The sequence below is a fragment of the Sarcophilus harrisii genome, chromosome 5 (assembly GCF_902635505.1).
Source record: "Sarcophilus harrisii chromosome 5, mSarHar1.11, whole genome shotgun sequence".
NCBI classification, from domain to species: Eukaryota; Metazoa; Chordata; class Mammalia; order Dasyuromorphia; family Dasyuridae; genus Sarcophilus; species Sarcophilus harrisii.
The window spans coordinates 229,500,133-229,517,860 of NC_045430.1; the positions used below are offsets into that span (position 1 = coordinate 229,500,133).

At 33.7% G+C, this 17,728-nt stretch overlaps 1 protein-coding gene across 7 annotated transcripts in view; it reads left to right on the forward strand.

Moving 5' to 3' along the window:
• ARHGAP21 (Rho GTPase activating protein 21) overlaps positions 1-17,728 on the forward strand; it is a 148,304-nt gene that overhangs the window by 22,775 nt on the left and 107,801 nt on the right. For 6 of the 7 annotated variants that reach the window (XR_004229785.1, XM_031939856.1, XM_031939860.1 and 3 more), the window contains exon 3: positions 17,572-17,634. The exons of the other annotated variant lie outside the window; for it this stretch is intronic. Coding sequence is in view for 5 of the 6 variants with exons in the window: in XM_031939856.1 (XP_031795716.1) it covers positions 17,572-17,634 (63 nt within the window). In the remaining variant the exon portion in view is untranslated. The remainder of the gene's footprint in view (positions 1-17,571; positions 17,635-17,728) is intronic. 7 annotated transcript variants of the gene reach the window in all.

The window sequence follows — 17,728 nt, forward strand, 5'->3', positions numbered from 1 at the left end:
GGAAATGGTAATTTGAGATTTTTTTTTCTGTTCCCTTCTCCCTGGATAGTTTAAACCTTAAACCCAATTAATCAACAAGTATTTATTAAGCATCTACTTAGGTGTTATAAACTTATATTGAAATGGGGGTACAGGTGTATACATATTTATAGCATAAATATAAAGTAAATAAGTATAAATATATAATATACAAAATAGTTAATACAAGAGCTGATAATCCAAATATTATATCATCTTTACCTCAATTTTTTTTCCTTTTCTTTTCACTTCTGGAAAGGACTTAAAGTCTAGAAGGGAAAGCCAAACAGCATTTATTTGAATATGAAACTTGTATATTCTTCCAGTTTGGGTTTCTGCTTTTACTTGTACAAGACACCATTTCTCCTTTTGTGGTTTTTTTATATTTTCTAGACTGCTCTTTGCTGCAAAGGTTTCTAACAAGCAAGGGAAGGAAGGGTGTAGTTAGTGGTGTATTGTTCTTTAATGTTCCTGAAAGTGATTTTCTATCAAGGTTGGAGTGAGACCTATCAACAGGGAAAGGTAGAAATGACTTTATTCTCTTGGTAAAGTATTCTACTATGTCATCTGATATTTTAATATCCTTCTTAGAATGAAAATTAGCTATCTCAGGTTTCCACTAGTATCTCAGAGAGAAGGGCTTTGCTTATGATGTGTGCATTTTTAATAAAGCAGCGAGGACTATGTGTCCTTTTTTTTCTGGAAAATATATAAAACTATAAAAGTTTATTTATTCGTACCTCTTGTCCATTGTTTCAATAAGAACCCATGTTTATTTGCTTGCATCTTTTGAGGACTTTAACCTCTCTTCCATACTTTGCCCAAAGAAACTCTTTTATATAAATAGACCACAGTTTAACAAAGATACTTGATAAGGTAAATAGCATCCAGAGAAGAACAAGCATGTGGTGAAAGATCTTAAGTCCATTATCAAATAAAGATCAGTTGAAGGACCTCCTGCGACATATTGATTTAGAAAAACCACAAATAAACATTATATTTTATTAAAAGATTACCCAATTACATTTTACTACCAAATACTGGGGATACAAAGAGAAAATGTAAGATAGTTCTTTTTATCAAGGAGTTCATATTCTAATGGGGAGACAGCATGTTTGGGAAGTTTTGGCTGCAAATCAAATGAAAAGGTTTTATGATCCTTTGGTTGTAGTAGCAGTACAAATACTAATGCTTCTTTCTTGTAATTTTCACTAATAAAGTGAAAGCAGTTTCTGATGATGAACCATCAGTTGTACTCTGTGGAGTATTCCTCCAGCTATAGTAATAAATTTGCCCGATCATACTTTAGTTATTTAACCTCTCAGTACTTTTATATGATTCACACTATAGAAGTTCCAAAGGGAATGCAAGAGTTGGTTCTTTATATTAATAAATCAAAGATCCAGTCCCTATACTCAAATATGTATTCTATCTGCAATGTAAATTTAACTAATTACATCTTGATAAGATTTTCAATTGTCCTTTTTATAATGAATTTGAAAAACATGAAATTTCTTGATAGAACAGAAAAAAAGGTGACTACATATAAAATTATGAATCTACTGTGTAACACCTTTTGGGAGAAAGGACAAAAATATATGTGTGTATATATGTGTATGTTTCACATTTAACATGGTAATTCCAATACTATTTGTGTGTGCTTCCTGAAACTCCTATTTTCTTCTATTTAAAAAAAAAAAGATTTATTGTTGTATTTTTCCTTTTTGTTTGTTACAGTTACTACCTCCCATTGCCCCCAGCTCTCTCCCACCCAAAACAACACCCTTCTTTATACAAGTACATACAGTCATACAAAATAAATACACACATTGAATGTGTCAAGAGAGGGGAAGCATAATCCATTTCCAGTTTTTCTGGAGACATTATTAGTCACTGGATTGATCATAGATATCTTAATACTTTAAAGAACTTTGGTATGTCATTTGATGGAGGAATGTTAAAGCAGCTTTAATAGCATAAATAGGGAGAACCAAGGATGGGGTCATACTTTGCAGTGTATTTATGTTCTTGTTTTTATGTTCTTATGTTCTTATTAGTTTTTATGTTCTTGTTAGTTTTAACATTTATATTCCAAAAGTTAATGTGACTAAGAAAGTTTGTAAGATACTTCATACGTCCTGAACTGTTAAATCAGTGTGGATGATGTTGTTAATAATTTTTTTTTGTTTAGTTTTCTCTTCCTTGAAGGAAGACCTATTTTTTGAGAAAAATTTACTTGATACTGTCATTTAGTAGGAATAATGATACTTTACTCTGTTTCTTTGGTCTTTGTTCCAATATAGTGGATTTAATACTTTTTTTTTTCTTTTGCTGAGGCAATTGGGATTAAATGACTTGCCCAGAGTCACACAGCTAGGAAGTGTTAAGTATCTGAGATCAGATTTGAACTCAAGTCCCTCCTGACTTCAGGGCTGGTTTTCTATCCACTGCACACAACTAGCTGCCTCTTAATACTTAAATTTTATGAGACCAATTTGTGTTAGATATTGATAGTGGATTTATTGATTTATTAACCATGTAGCACTTCCTCACCCTTCATACATATAGAAAAACTGTCTATGGTTTTTTAAAGGGTATACTGAATTTGCATTGTTTCACTGTACAAAATGAGTCAAGCTGTCAATTCATACAAAAAGAAAAAAAATTACATGTTCAAAGTTAACAAATAAAGATTTTATGTGAATTTTTAAAATACAGACTTTGAATTATTTAATACTAGTCTGGTTAAATTTTATTTATCTACAAGTGACAAAACAACTATTGAACTTGGAAAGCACAAAATTGCATATTTAAATAGTAGGAAAATGTTTAAAAATACATTATTGGAGCCAATTGGCAGCTTGATTCATTTTGTACAGTACAACAATGAAAACTGTAGAAAACCTTGATGATGCAAAAAAAAAAAAAAAGTCTTAAGCTATATGATTGTTTCAGCATTTCTGCAAGCAAAATGATGTAGTTGGAATTTTGCTACTTTGATGAAACTAATTATGGCCAACCATTTCAATAGCTGATGAGCTAGAATTTCTAATCTTTGTCCAATTATTTTAAAAAGAAGGGGAAGTTTTATGTCCCTGTGGAATTCATGGTTTAAGGATGTATTAGTGAGCTCTCAAATTTCTCAGCTATGTTATGAAATTTTTACAGACAGGATTGAAGTTGTGGGGAGAGAAGGGAAGGATTTATTTAGTGTTACTTTAGTACACATATAATAAAAACTTTAAAATTTTTTGCAGTTTGGCTTCTAACCTCATTGTTCAACTGAACCTGCTCTCTCTGAAGTTACCAGTGATCTCTTAATCAGTAACTCTAATGTCATCCTTCTTGAACTTTTTTTTTAATATAATATCAACATATTTTATTTTTAATACCATAATAACTCAGACTTTTTCTCTTCTACAAAGGGAGGGCCAGAAAACTTTACATAGATTTTCCAGTTCATGGGAGTATTTTACCTTCAATGCCCTTGATGTGGAAGGAATAATGCTACATAAAGATGAACATCTTTCTCAAAACAAACTTAATGAAAATCCCAAAGTTTAAGCAAAAGCATAGTATGATTCTTAGAACTTAATTATATGCATCAAATTTATATAGCTATGACAAAAGTAGGGGAGTTTAGATTTGGGAGTTTTATAGGCACAAACAATTCTTAATTTCATTTTTTGTGGTCCCTGTTTAAGGGATAGAGATGTTTCTTGGACCTGTGATTTCATTTTTTTTTTTTTAATTATAACTTTTTATTGACAGAACATAGGCCTGGGTAATTTTTTACATTATCCCTTGTACTCACTTCTGTTCCAACTTTTCCCTTCCCTTCCCTCCCCCCCCCCCCCCCCCCCCCCAGATGGCAAGCAGTCTTATACATGTTAAATATGTTATAATATATCGTAGATACAATATACGTGTGCAGAACCAAACAGTTCTCTTGTTGCACAGGGAGAACTGGATTCAGAAGATAAAAATAACCCGGGAAGAAAAACAAAAATGCAAACAGTTTACATTCATTTCCCAGTGTTCTTTCTTTGGGTGTAGCTGCTTCTGTCCGTCATCGATCAATTGGAACTGAGTTAGATCTTCTCTTTGTCGAAGATATCCACTTCCTTCAGAATACATCCTCATACAGTATTGTTGTTGAGGTATATAATGATCTCCTGGTTCTGCTCATTTCACTTAGCATCAGTTCAGATCAGCATCATCAGAGGCTCTCCAAGCCTCTCTGTATTCATCCTGTTGGTCATTTCTTACAGAACAATAATATTCCAGAACATTCATGTACCATAACTTATTTAGCCATTCTCCAATTGATGGGGATCCATTCATTTTCCAGTTTCTAGCCACTACAAAAAGAGCTGCCACAAACATTTTGACACATATAGGTCCCTTTTCCTTCTTTATTATTTCTTTGGGATATAAGCCCAGTAGTAGCACTGCTGGATCAAAGGGTATGCACAATTTGATAACTTTTTGGGCATAATTCCAGATTGCTCTCCAGAATGGTTGGATTCGTTCACAGCTCCACCAACCATGCATCCCCTCCAGCATTCATCATTTTTTTCCTGTCATCTAGCCAATCTGGCAGGTGTGTGGTGATATTTCAGAGTTGTCTTAATTTGTATTTCTCTGATCAATAGTGATTTTTGGAACACTTTCATATGAATGGAAATAGTTTCAATTTCATCATTTGAAAATTGTTCATATCCTTTGACCATTTATCAATTGGAGAATGACTTGATTTCTTATAAATTAGAGTCAATTCTCTATATATTTTGGAAATGAGGCCTTTCTCAGAACCTTTAACTGTCAAAATGTTTTCCCAGTTTGTTGCTTCCCTTCTAATTTTGTTTACATTGGTTTTGTTTGTACAAAGGCTTTTTAATTTGATGTAATCAAAATTTTCTATTTTGTGATCAATAATGATCTGTAACTCTTCTTTGGTCACAAATTTCTTCCTCCTCCACAAGTCTGAGAGGTAAACTATCCTATGTTCCTCTAATTTATTTATGATTTCGTTCTTTATGCCTAAATCACGGATCCATTTTGATCTTATCTTGGTATATGATGTTAAGTGTGGGTCCATGCCTAATTCTTTCTTCTTGAACTTTTTCTAGCCTTTGGCAATGTCAATGATTTTCTTCCCCTTGTTAACACTCTTCTCTTTAGGTTTTCTTGACATTGATCTCTCCTAGTTTTTCTCCTGACTGCTCTTTCTTAGTCTTTCCTTGGCTGGATCTTCATCCAGCTTGAGCCTACTAATTTCAGTTATAATCACTATGCAGATGATTCTCAAATCTGTTTATCCAATTCTAACAGTTCTCCTATCCTCCAGTCTTGCATCTTGAGTTGCTTTTTTGGATATCTTGAACTGTGTATGATGGACATTCTGATTAGATTTATCTAGGTATGAGTTCCTTCATTATTACTCTGTCACTTACTTAAATCTTCCTTTAAAAACTTAGATGTTATGCTATTTGCATATAGTAATTAATTGTTTATGGTAATATCTAGCAGACAGTATTTTCCTTGTTTATTTCTTTCATTATTTCTTTCTCTTCTTGCTTTTGCTTTGGTTAAATCAATGTTTACTGCCCTGTCTTTTTTACTTAAGCTGAAGTATAATAGATTTTGTCCCATCTTCTTAACTTAATTGTGTATCTCTGTCCATTTCAAAAATTGTGTCCCAGCTCTGCTCTTTTCAAGGGTGCTTTTTGTTGAATTATGGTTTCTTATACATTCTCTTATTTTTTGTTTTATGAGTGAGTTCATCCCATTCACATTTTTAGTTATTATTGCTAATTGTATGTTTCCTTCCATCCTATTTGCTTATCCTTTTCCTTTTTGTTTTTTGTTTTTCAAATCCTACTTCAAAACTTTATTAGCTTTATCACTCTTCAGATAATCATTAAACTCGCTGAACCTTTCTTTTCTTTTTAATTGAAGTTTTTTTTTTATTTTCAAAACATATACAAGGATAATATTTCAGCATTGACCCTTAAAAAACATTGTTTCCATTTCCCCCCATTTCCCTCTTGCCCTCCCCTAGATGGCAGGTGATCCAATATATGTTAAACATGGTAAAAATATATGTTAAATCTAATGTAAGCATACATACTTATACAATTATCTTGCTGCACAAGAAAAATCAGATCAAAAAGTAAGAGAGAGAGAGAGAGAAAAAATAAATTCAAGCAAACCACAACAAAAAGAGTGAAAATACTATTTTGTGAACCACAGTTCCCACAGTCTTCTCTCTAGTTGCAGATGGCTTTCTTCATCACAAGGTCATTGAAACTGGCCTGAATCATCTCATTGTGGAAAAAGAGCTATATTCATCAGAATTGATCATCATATAAATATCATATAATCTTGTTGCCGTGTTTAATGATCTCCTGGTTCTGCTCATTTCACTTAGCATCAGTTCATGTAAGTCTCTCTAGGCCTTTCTGAAATCATCCTGCTGATCGTTTCTTATAGAATAATAATATTCTATTAACATTCATATACCATAACTTATTCAGCCATTCTTCAACTGATGGACATCCAGTTTCCAGTCTCTTCCCACTACAAAAAGGGCTGCCACAAACATTTTTTGCACATGTGGGTCTCTTTTCCTTCTTCAAGATCTCTTTGGGATATAGACCTAGTAATAATATTGCTGGATCAAAGGATATGCCCAGTTTGATAATCCTTTGGGCATAGTTCCAAATTGCTCTCCAGAATTCTGCATCTGTTCACAATTCCAACAACAATGTGTATTAGTGTCCCAGTTTTCCCACATCCCCTTCAACATTCATCATTATCTTTTCCTGCCATTTTAGCCAATCTGAGAGGTGTGTAGTGGTATCTCAGAGTTGTCTTAATTTGTATTTCTCTGATCAATAATGATTCAGAGCACCTTTTCATATGATTAGAAATGGTTTTAATTTCTTCATCTGAGAATTATATGTTCATATCCTTTGATGACTTATCAATTGGAGAATGGCTTGAATTCTTATAAATTTGAGTCAGTTTTCTATGTATTTTAAAAATGAGGCCTTTATCAGAACCTCTGAATGTAAAAATGTTTTCCCAGTTAATTGCTTCCCTTCTAATCTTGTCTGTATTAATTTTGTTTATACAAAACCTTTTTAACTTGATAAAATCAAAATTATCTACTTTGTGTTCAATAATGATATCCAGTTTTTCTTTTGTTCCAAATTCATTCCTTTTTGTTTCTTATTCTTCCCTCTCTGAGTTTGTTTTTCTTTTTACTGATCCTTCCCTTAATATGCTTTTGCTTTTAATTTCCAAATTCCTTTAACCCCATTTCCTTATGTGGCCCTGTTTGTTTCAAATATTTCCCATAGGCACAGCTAGGTGGCACATGGATAGGATACCTGTCTTAAAGCGTCAGTTTCCTTATCTGTCAATTGAGCTGGACAAGGCAATGGCAACCATTCCAGTATCTTGACTAAGAAGACCCCAAATAGGGTCCTGAAGAATGGGATGTGACTGAAATGATTGAACAACTAACAGCAGCAGTAGTGAAGATGAGCAATGAGAGCCAAGAGAACTGCTTCTTTTTATTAGATTTAGGAAAGGGAAAGGGAAATCAGATAGTTGGCTTCGAAGGAAATTTTTTTCTGTTTTTTAAATATTAGGGAGACCTGAAACTTTTTACCTTGTTCAGTTCTACAAAATCAACTTCAAGTTTGGTTTGCTTCAAGGTATATTGAAAATTAAGATTTTGTTATGGTATATGAATGTTATGAAATATTATTGTTCTATAAGAAACAATTAGCAGTAAGATTTCAGAGAGGCCTAGAGAGACTTGCATGTACTGATGCTAAGTGAAATGAGTAGAACCAAGACATATATGGTTCTTTTCAACAAGGAGGTGATTCAGACCAGTTCCAGTGATATTGTAATGAAGAGAGCCATCTGCATCTAGAGAGAGATCGATGGGGATTGAGTGTGGATCACAACACAACATAGAATTTTCACCTTTTGTTGTTCTTTACTTGCATTTTGTTTTCTTTCTCATTCCCCCCCTCCCTTTTTGATCTGATTTTTCTTGTGCAGCGTGATAATTGTGGAAATATGTATAGAATTGCATGTTTAAATATATTGGATTACTTGCCATCTAGGGGAGGAGGTGGAGGTAAGGAAAGGAAAAAAAATTGGAACACAAGGTTTAAAGGTGAATGTTGAAAAATATCTGTACATATGTTTTGAAAATAAAAAGCTTTAATTTAAAAAATTAAGACTTTGAAAACTAACCGGTACTGTTTTAAGTAGAAAAGCTGGATTATAATAATCATTGGTAAAATTTTTTGCTTTGGTATACCAATATCATTTTTGCTTTTTCAAAAAGCATAGTAGGTTACAAATTTGTAGAGTGGCCTTGTGAGCTAGTAGATATGAAAGCCTTTTTTCAGAGTCAGGAAGACCTAAGTTCAAGTTATGCTGCTTACATCTACTGGTTCTGTGACTTTAGGTCATTCATTTAGCTTTTCACTGTTTCTGCCTGCTTTCCTAAGACACTTTTAAGTTGAACAGTTGTAGGTCAGCTTTGTAAAAACAAAACAAAACAAAAAAATTATTTGATTTATTAAGGATCATTTAACTTTGCTAAGGAAAATAAAATTACTGTTAAGTTTCTGTTCTTGGAGGAAGACTGTCTCTGCAGCCAACACCTTCCCCTTTCAGTTTATCTACTCTAGAAATATCTTGTATGTTCCTGGTTATTTAAATGTTTCTGCCTTTAGATTGTGAGATCCTTAAGAGTATGAACTGTCTTTTGCCTTTTTTGGTATCCCCAGCCTGTAAAATAGAGCCTGTTACTTAGCAGGTGCTTAATAAATGCTTATAGTTTCATTTAGCCTTAGAGGCCAAATTGGAACTAATTAACAAAGGAAAACACTAGAACTAAGATAGATTTTAAAAGGCTTTATATTTTATATATATATATATATATATATATATATATTTTTTTTTTTTTTTTTTTTTTGCAAAAGGTAGATTTATTTAGGGGAATAGATTACAGACAAAATGAAGGGAATACAATAGACATCTGGAATGATAAATATGAAATAGAGTGGGAGAGCAAAGAAAGGGGTTTTCCTTTTTTTTTTTTTTAATACATGACCAAACTGTTATTTTGCTGTACAAAAAGAATCAGACTCTGAAATATTGATTGTACAATTAGCTTGTGAAGGAAATCAAAAATGCAGGTGGGCAAAATATAGGGATTGGAAATTTAATGTAATGGTTTTTAGTCATCACCCAGAGTTCTTTCTCTGGGCGTAGCTGGTTCAGTTCATTACTGCTCCATTGGAAATGATTTGATTGATCTCATTGCTGAGGATAGCCAGGTCCATCAGAATTGGTCATCATATAGTATTGTTGTTGAAGTATATAATGATCTCCTGGTCCTGCTCATTTCTCTCAGCATCAGTTCGTGTAAGTCTCTCCAGGCCTTTCTGAAATCATCCTGTTGGTCATTTCTTACAGAACAGTAATATTCCATAATATTCATATACCACAATTTATTCAGCCATTCTCCAACTGATGGGCATCCATTTCAATTTCCAGTTTCTAGTCACTACAAAGAGGGCTGTAAAAGGCTTTATATAGAGTATGTATATATTGCGGGGGAGGAGAATTGAAGTTAAGAGGTGGATTTAGAGAGAGAGAGACAGACAGACAGAGAGACAGACATGGGTGAATAGCTAGACAAAATGGCTGGAGCTTTAGTTTTGAAACAAACTAAACATTTAAAACATAGTTTTGAATATGTCTATTGGACTTCTATTTTGAGATATCTGAAAGACAGTTGGAAATGTAAGACTGGAGGTCAGGAGATAAACTAGAGAAGGGTGGAAGGATTTGAGTCTGCCAGGTATATATTTAGAACGCATTTTCCCATAGAAACTATGTTTTAGATGTTTAAGTTCCCAGGATCAGTCAGTCAGAGTTCCTCCAGTGTATTAGCCACTAGCTTTTTTTTTTTTTTTTTTTTTTTTTTGAGTTATATCAACTGACTTTATTTACAGGTCATAACTGTTAAGCAAATTATGTCTTTTTTTTTTTTCTTTAGAAGTTATATGCATGGGTAATTTTTCAGCATTGACAGTTGCAAAACCTTTTGTTCCAATTTTCTCTTCCTTTCCCCCACCCCTTCCCCTAGATGGCAGGTTGACCAATACATGTTAAATATGTTAAAGCATAAGTTAAATATGTGTACATATGGACATATATACATGTCCATATAGTTATTTTGCTGTACAAAAAGAATCGGACTTTGAAATAGTGTACAATTAACCTGTGAAGGAAATAAAAAATGCAGGCAGACAAAAATAGAAGGATTGGGAATTCTATGAAGTGGTTCATACTCATTTTCCAGAGTTCTTTCGCTGGGTGTAGCTGGTTCAATTTCTCACTGCTCTATTGGAACTGATGGGGTTCATCTCATTGTTGAAGAGGGCCACATCCATCAGAATTGATCATCATATAGTATTGTTGTTGAAGTATATAATGATCTCCTGGTCCTGCTCATTTCATTCAGCATCAGTTTATGTAAGTCTCTCCAGGCCTTTCTGAAATCATCCTGTTGGTCATTTCTTACCGAACAATAATATTCCATAATATTCATATACCACAGTTTATTCAGCCATTCTCCAATTGAGGGGCATCCACTCAGTTTCCAGTTTCTGGCCATTACAGCAAGGGCTGCCACAAACATTCTTGCACATACAGGTCCCTTTCCCTTCTTTAAGATCTCTTTGGGATATAAGCCCAGTAGTGACACTGCTGGATCAAAGGGTATGCACAGTTTGATAACTTTGAGCATAGTTCCAAATTGCTCTCCAGAATGGCTTTTCACAATTCCACCAACAATGTATCAGTGTCCCAGTTTTCCCACATCCCCTCCAACATTCCGCATTATCTTTCCCTGTCATTCTAGCCAATCTGACAGGTATCTGAGGGGTATCTCAGAATTGTCTTAATTATCTGAGTGGTATCTCAGAGTTGTTTTAATTTGCATTTCTCTGATTAATAATGACTTGGAGCATCTTTTCATATGGCTAGAAATAGTTTCAATTTCTTTGTCTGAGAATTGTCTGTTCATATCCTTTGACCATTTATCAATTGGAGAATGGCTTGATTTCTTATAAATTAGAGTTAATTCTCTATATATTTTGGAAATGAGGCCTTTAATAGAACCTTTGACTTTAAAACTGTTTTCCCAGTTTATTGCTTCCCTTCTAAAATTGTCTGCATTAGTTTTGTTTGTACAAAAACTTTTCAATTTGATATAATTAAAATTTTGTATTTTGTGATCAGTAATCATCTCTAGTTCTTCTTTGGTCACAAATTTCTTTCTCCTCCACAGGTCTGAGAGGTAAACTATCCTATGTTCTTCTAATTTATTTATAATCTCATTCTTTATGCCTAGGTCATGAGCCCATTTTGACCTTATCTCGGTGTACGGTGTTAAGTGTGGGTCAATGCCTAGTTTCTGCTGTACTAATTTCCAATTTTCCCAGCAGTTTTTGTCAAACAGTGAGTTCTTATCCCAAAAGCTGGGGTCTTTGGGTTTGTCAAACACTAGATTATTAAAGTTATTGACTTTTGTTCTTTGAACCTAACCTATTCCACTGATCAACTAGTTTATTTCTTAGCTAATACCAAATGGTTTTGGTAACTGCTGCTTTATAATATAATTTTAGATCTGGTACAGTCACTAGCTTATTTCTTAAAGAAAAGATGAAACAGTTCTCATTCTCAGAGAATTGAATGGGAGAGATATTTCCATTCACAATTTACAAAATGATTATCTGGGAGTTTTAGGAGGAGAGCACTAACTACTGGGGAAGGGAGTAGAGATTTCATAACAGAGGAAGATATGGAAATGCATTTTAGGGTTGGAAATGGTGCCAGGGATGGAAAATGGAATATGTTTATGCAGAACAGCAAGTGGACAAACCTGACTGAATTATAGAAAACTTGGAAACAAGTGTGAGAAAATTGGAAAAGTAAGAAGGGGTCAAGACAGGAAGAGCTTTAATGGCAAAACACAGGAGTTTCTCTTTGACCTTTAAAGATCATTGAAAGCCATGGTAATTGATTGAGTAGAGGTTGAGTTTTAGAACTTTTGCTAGATCCTGTATGGAATAGAATGGAGTAGGGAAAGGCTTGAGGTAGAGAGACCAAGTAGGACACTTCAGTAATAGACCCTAGTGGTGAGATCCTGAACTCAAGGGGGAACTTAGTGAATGGAGCAGGTAACCACCGAAGTCCCTGCTTAACAGAGAATGCAGCCAAACTGAAATGCTAATAGTGTCATAGAATTTAACAGCTCTTTGTAGGTGAAAATTCCTTTGGCGTTTGGGATGTCAAGAATATCTATCTTCCTATACCAAGCAGGAGCAGCAGGATAGGACTCCTAAGCTAGGTTCTTCTGGAATTAAGGAAGAGATTCTGTCTAAGGGAGGAGGTCTCCAGGAATCACCAGTAGTGTCAAGGGAGGGTCTGGGACTTTGGGGGCCAGATGAGAGAAACATATGCTGCTGTATGAAAACCATTAGTATCTAGAGGGCCTTTTCCTCGGTATTTAAAGAAAAAAAGACTAATTTTTCACAGGCTGCATGTCATAATTATCCAATTAACACTGCCATTTTCTTTGATGATTTGTTCTGTTAGGAACTGAATATATCTCATGCTCTGCTCTCCCCTACAATTGTTTCTGTTGTATTGTAATGTCCTTAAAGACAAGATTGGCATCTTATTTCGTTATTTTTATTCCCCTAGTAACTACCATAATTCTTTGCGCACAGTAGATACCAAGTGTCTCTTTCATTGAATTGTGTACTGCATCCTAGACCAACTAATCGGTTTCTAACTCTCAGTCTATTTTCTTTATCACTGATATCTGCTTATTCCCTCCTAACCTTTATATAACAAAGCATTTATATTTCTAATAACTACTGTCTCAACATCTAGAAAGTACTTAAATTGTATTTTTGCTAACAGTGCTTGTACATGGGTAATTAATTCCTTGTACCCAGAGAGAAACAAATATAGTAAATAATGTACATTTTATTTAAATATCATTAATAACCTACTAAAATCTAATAAAATTAAAATCTTTTGTATCATTAAAGACCTAAAAATAACCTAATAAAATAGGAAAAGTAGTCTTATCTTTTGGGACATAACCATTTGTTTTAGACACTGTTTAGTGCCTAAAAGTGTGATGTAGCCCTTTCAGTTAGTTATTGCTGATTTGACAAACAGGGGAGGGAAGGTCCTATTCCGGAATCTCATCACTGCATAGCTCTCTTAACAGAGTTCCATATGGACAAAAGCTGAGTCAGAGCAGAGATGCAGACTACGCTATAAGCAGTGATGGCCCAATTCAGGATTTTAGACTGCATGATCAACCATAATTGGAGTTTTTTATGTAACCTCTATTGTGCTTGGAGTGGTCAGGTTTGTCTTAAATATATTTTAATGCTTGTTTATTGTTAAATACTTAAGCAAAATGAGGAAATACTGCAGAAGAATCGAGAGCAATGTTTTAACAATTAGAAGTAATCTTTCAAAGTATTATTTTGTGTAGAAATAGCTATTTTTGAATTGCTTATTCAATATATCTGAATTTTTTCCAAAAAAAAAGAATTATGATTAGATAGAGCAACGGAAGGTTTTTTTGTAGAGCTTTAATTGATGGGGGAGGGGAGACACAATTAACTATTTTTTAAAAAACAAAATTGATAGACTAAATGAATGGTCAATAGTTTATATTCATTTCATATGATGCATATACATTAGGTAAAATTCTGAAATCAATTCTTTTTTAAACTATATTTTGAAGCTGTAGGCTTTTTTCATTCAAAAATAAAATAGAAATTTCTTTAAAATAATAACATCTTTTGAAAAAAGGCAGTTATCCCAATGTTTTTGTGAGAGTTCATTTTTTATTTTGTAACTCAGTTGCTTTTGAATTGTCTAAAAAAAAAAAATAGGCAAAAACTAGTGGGTTCTTCTATTCTTTTTTTCCTCCCCCAGTATTCTTCAGTCAGTAGTGCGTGAAGTATTTCTAATCCAAATTGCTTTTATAAATCAGAAATAATTTGAATGGTGACTCCTCTGAAAGAATTGATAGAAGTCTACCCAATTGTTTATGTTTCAAATATCCATAATTTGACCTGACTTAGTAAATAAATGACAATTTATTTATTGATTGTTGATCATTTTTTGTTTTCTTCATTATAAAATTGTGTCTTTTCAGACTTGAAGGGAAAATCAGTTTACTGTTTTGCTATCTGGTCAAAGATAATGTGTGCAACTTAGACAAGTAGTTAAAATTATCTGCTTTTTTCACTTCAGACATGACTGCTTTTTGTTGGGATAGAAAATAAATGCATCTTTTGATGGTTAGTTCATTTTTGTTCTATATTAACAGCCTCCATTTTGTGGAGAGAAGAAAGAAATATTGCTTTTGTGTGGGCTGGGCACAAAAGACTAATGAATCATAGAAATTGGAGATGAGGAAAGCTTGTTCAGTCTATCTTGCCAGTTCAAGATTGATCCATCAGTATACTTTCTGGTTCTTTCACTAATGGAGTTACATTACAGTAATAAAATATGGATTTCAAATGGCAACTTAAAAGAAAAGGACAAGATAGATGTTACCATTAACTTAAAACATAAAACTTCATAATTAGGGAAACAAAAAGAAGCAATTGCATTTTGAACTTTTCCTTTTTGGGGTTTTAATAAGTTATAGCATTATATCTCTATTTCATTTAGCCTCTAACTCATCTGTCTTAATCATCTAAAAGAGGAGTTAGTAACTTTATGAGACATAGGGTCCTTTCAGTATTCCTTGAGCTAGGCAAATCATAGAGGAAAGTTTTTGTTTGAAATAAATTTAAAAAGTTGATAAATGACTCAATAAGCTAGGGATCACTTATGAAGTTAGATGAGTCTTGTTACTTTGTTAGAATGACTGTATCACCTTACTTGATGACTTAATCTAACCATAGGTCACTTAATTCCAACTCATATAATAACTGGGAAGTAGAAGAGGAGGGGGACTGAAGTGTGGTAGTGGTTACTCAATTCTTGTTTCACAGGTGAGGTTCTCTGCCAATTCCATTTTTTGATAGCTATCTTCAGTGTTTTTCTTTGCAATCAGCTGTCAACTTTCTTTTTTTTAATCTTCATCCATTTACTCATAGATATATCCATTGGAATCAAGCAACAAGCCTGGTTTTATTTTTTAAATGAGAGCCTTTCAGATCAGTTATCTCTCTCTAATTTTTCCCCTCCTTCTTCCCCAGCCAATTACTAAGCTGTTTAATCCAGCACGTGGATGCTCTCCATGAGCCTGAATTTCATCTTCTTATGAAACGGGAGATGTTTCATAGAATCTATTTCAGCAGATTGGAAGAAAGCAATGGAGAAGGAGGAGTACTGTCTAGCCTAAACAGGCATAGCCTTTTATGGGCTCACCGTTTCTAGTTAAACCATCTTTACTATATAAACTTCCTGGTCCTGATCTCCTTTTCACTAAATTCCTATTTCCTGTTTAAATGTTTGAAGAATGCTTCCAGGTCCTTTGTATCTGAATCTTTCATTTCTCCTCTGAAGTATAGACAGAGTTGTGCTGGATTAACTGAAGTCAAAAGTTCTGTGGGTTAGAGGACATGAGAAAACTGGCTGCTATTATCCTGAATTAGTCTGTTTGGAAAAATGAAAGTTTCAAATGTTGCTGTCTAGGTTAAAACAGGGTTTGTAACAACACTATGGGAAAAATGTAAAGAAAGTGAGCTAGCAGAATCACATGATAATGCTAGAGGATAATAGATCTTAAGGAACTGTTCAGAATACAATTTGAACCTGAATTTAACTTCCTTGTTCTTCAGACTGTACTAAAGTAGAATGGAAATGGATTGTTTGATGACATTCCCTATCTGTATGGTCCATTAAATGGATGCTAGATGGTCATTTGAAGAGATGTTGTAGAGAACATTTTTGCTCAAGTACAGTAGGTACAAGTCTTTTTAAAATTAGATTCTGAGATTCATAATTTGCAAATTTCCCTCCTCTTAGAGTAGATGAGAAAATCTGTCAAATTGGGGGGGGGGGGGATTTGTGTCAAAATCCTACTCTTGTGACCGTTATTACAGATTCAAAAAAGATACAGAGAAGAAACCAATAACTTAATTAGATTGTTCTCATTTGTGGGATTGGTTCAATTCAATTCAATAGGTATCTATTAGATATATAATATAGTAAAGTAGTGAGAACACAAAAAGGACTTCTAGTAAGCTGGATAACATTTTTAAATGATGAGTGCTACTGGCAGGCATAAGACTTTGGAAATAGAGGGGAAGAAAGGACCTAATTAAGAGAGGAGAAAAGAGAAGGAAGAAAAGCAAAGAAAAGATTAAAGAAAACTTAAAACGTTCATTTTAGCATCTTCTGTGCTTGTAGCCCTTCCAATGTTTCTGCTAAAATAGATTTATCCCTGTTTCTGTACCAGTCTGTTGCATGATATGCATTTAACAGCACTGGTACATCTGTGAGAGAAATCATGAGGTCATAGATTTAGATCAGCCCCATCATTTTTATAATTGAACAGAATAAGACCCAAAGAGTGTTCATAGTCATACAACGAATAGGTAGGATTTAAGCTAGGGTTTTGATAACAAATGAAACGGTTTTCTCAGGTACCATACTGCCTCCTCTGATGCCTTGCTCTTCCTGGTTATGGTGGAGATGAATAAAATGTGTCATTAACTACCTTAAATATCATTTGTTCAGTGGTGCCAAGACAATAGAGTGCTTTTCTGTGGATTAGGATCCAGATAACAGGACTTATTAAATATTTTTGCTGTGAATATAAACAAATGGATATAGTTATACATTCTTGGTTTTAATGATTTTATGATGTTGTAGCAGAACAGAAAGCAGGAATAGGATTCCATAGGCTTTTTTTTCCCCTTTATAACATTTTCCTACCAGTTGTGAAAATTATAGGAAGGTGACTGTTACTGGATTTTGTGTTGGAGTGATTGTTCAGTTTTTACGTTTTGTAGATTCTGTTGCTTCATTTTCTAGGAATGTCAAAAAGATCTAGGGGTAGGGAACCACTGATGTGACGAATAGATTTTAAGTATAATAGTAATAAGGAGTTTATATTATGGTGTCATGGAATTACTGACATTATTTCTTATATGTTGATAGAATGGAAAAATGAGGCATTAAGATTTTATAGATGTGACATTGTGCATATGCATGTGTGTGTGTGTGTGTCTGTGTATGGTCATGCTATTAATATAGGTAACATATAATGCTTTCTAGGCACCAAGCACTGTGCTAAGCACCTTAAAAAGATGACCTCACCCCAACAACACTGGGAGGTGGGAGCTCTTGTTATTTCCTTTTTGTAGTGAGGAACTGAGACAAATAAAAATTAAGTGACTTGGTGAAGATCCATACAACCAGTTTGGATTTTAATCTAGGTCTTTCTAATTTCAGGCCTACTACCCCAGATACCTCCCTGAAACGAATTCAGATTTGTGTCATCGCTTCCCATCACTGGTAAAGCTTAATCTTGGTAAAATATGGTCATCAAAGGTGTATGAGCTAATTAAATAGTAAACCCTTTAGCTTCACATGAAAGAAAGACTGTTAT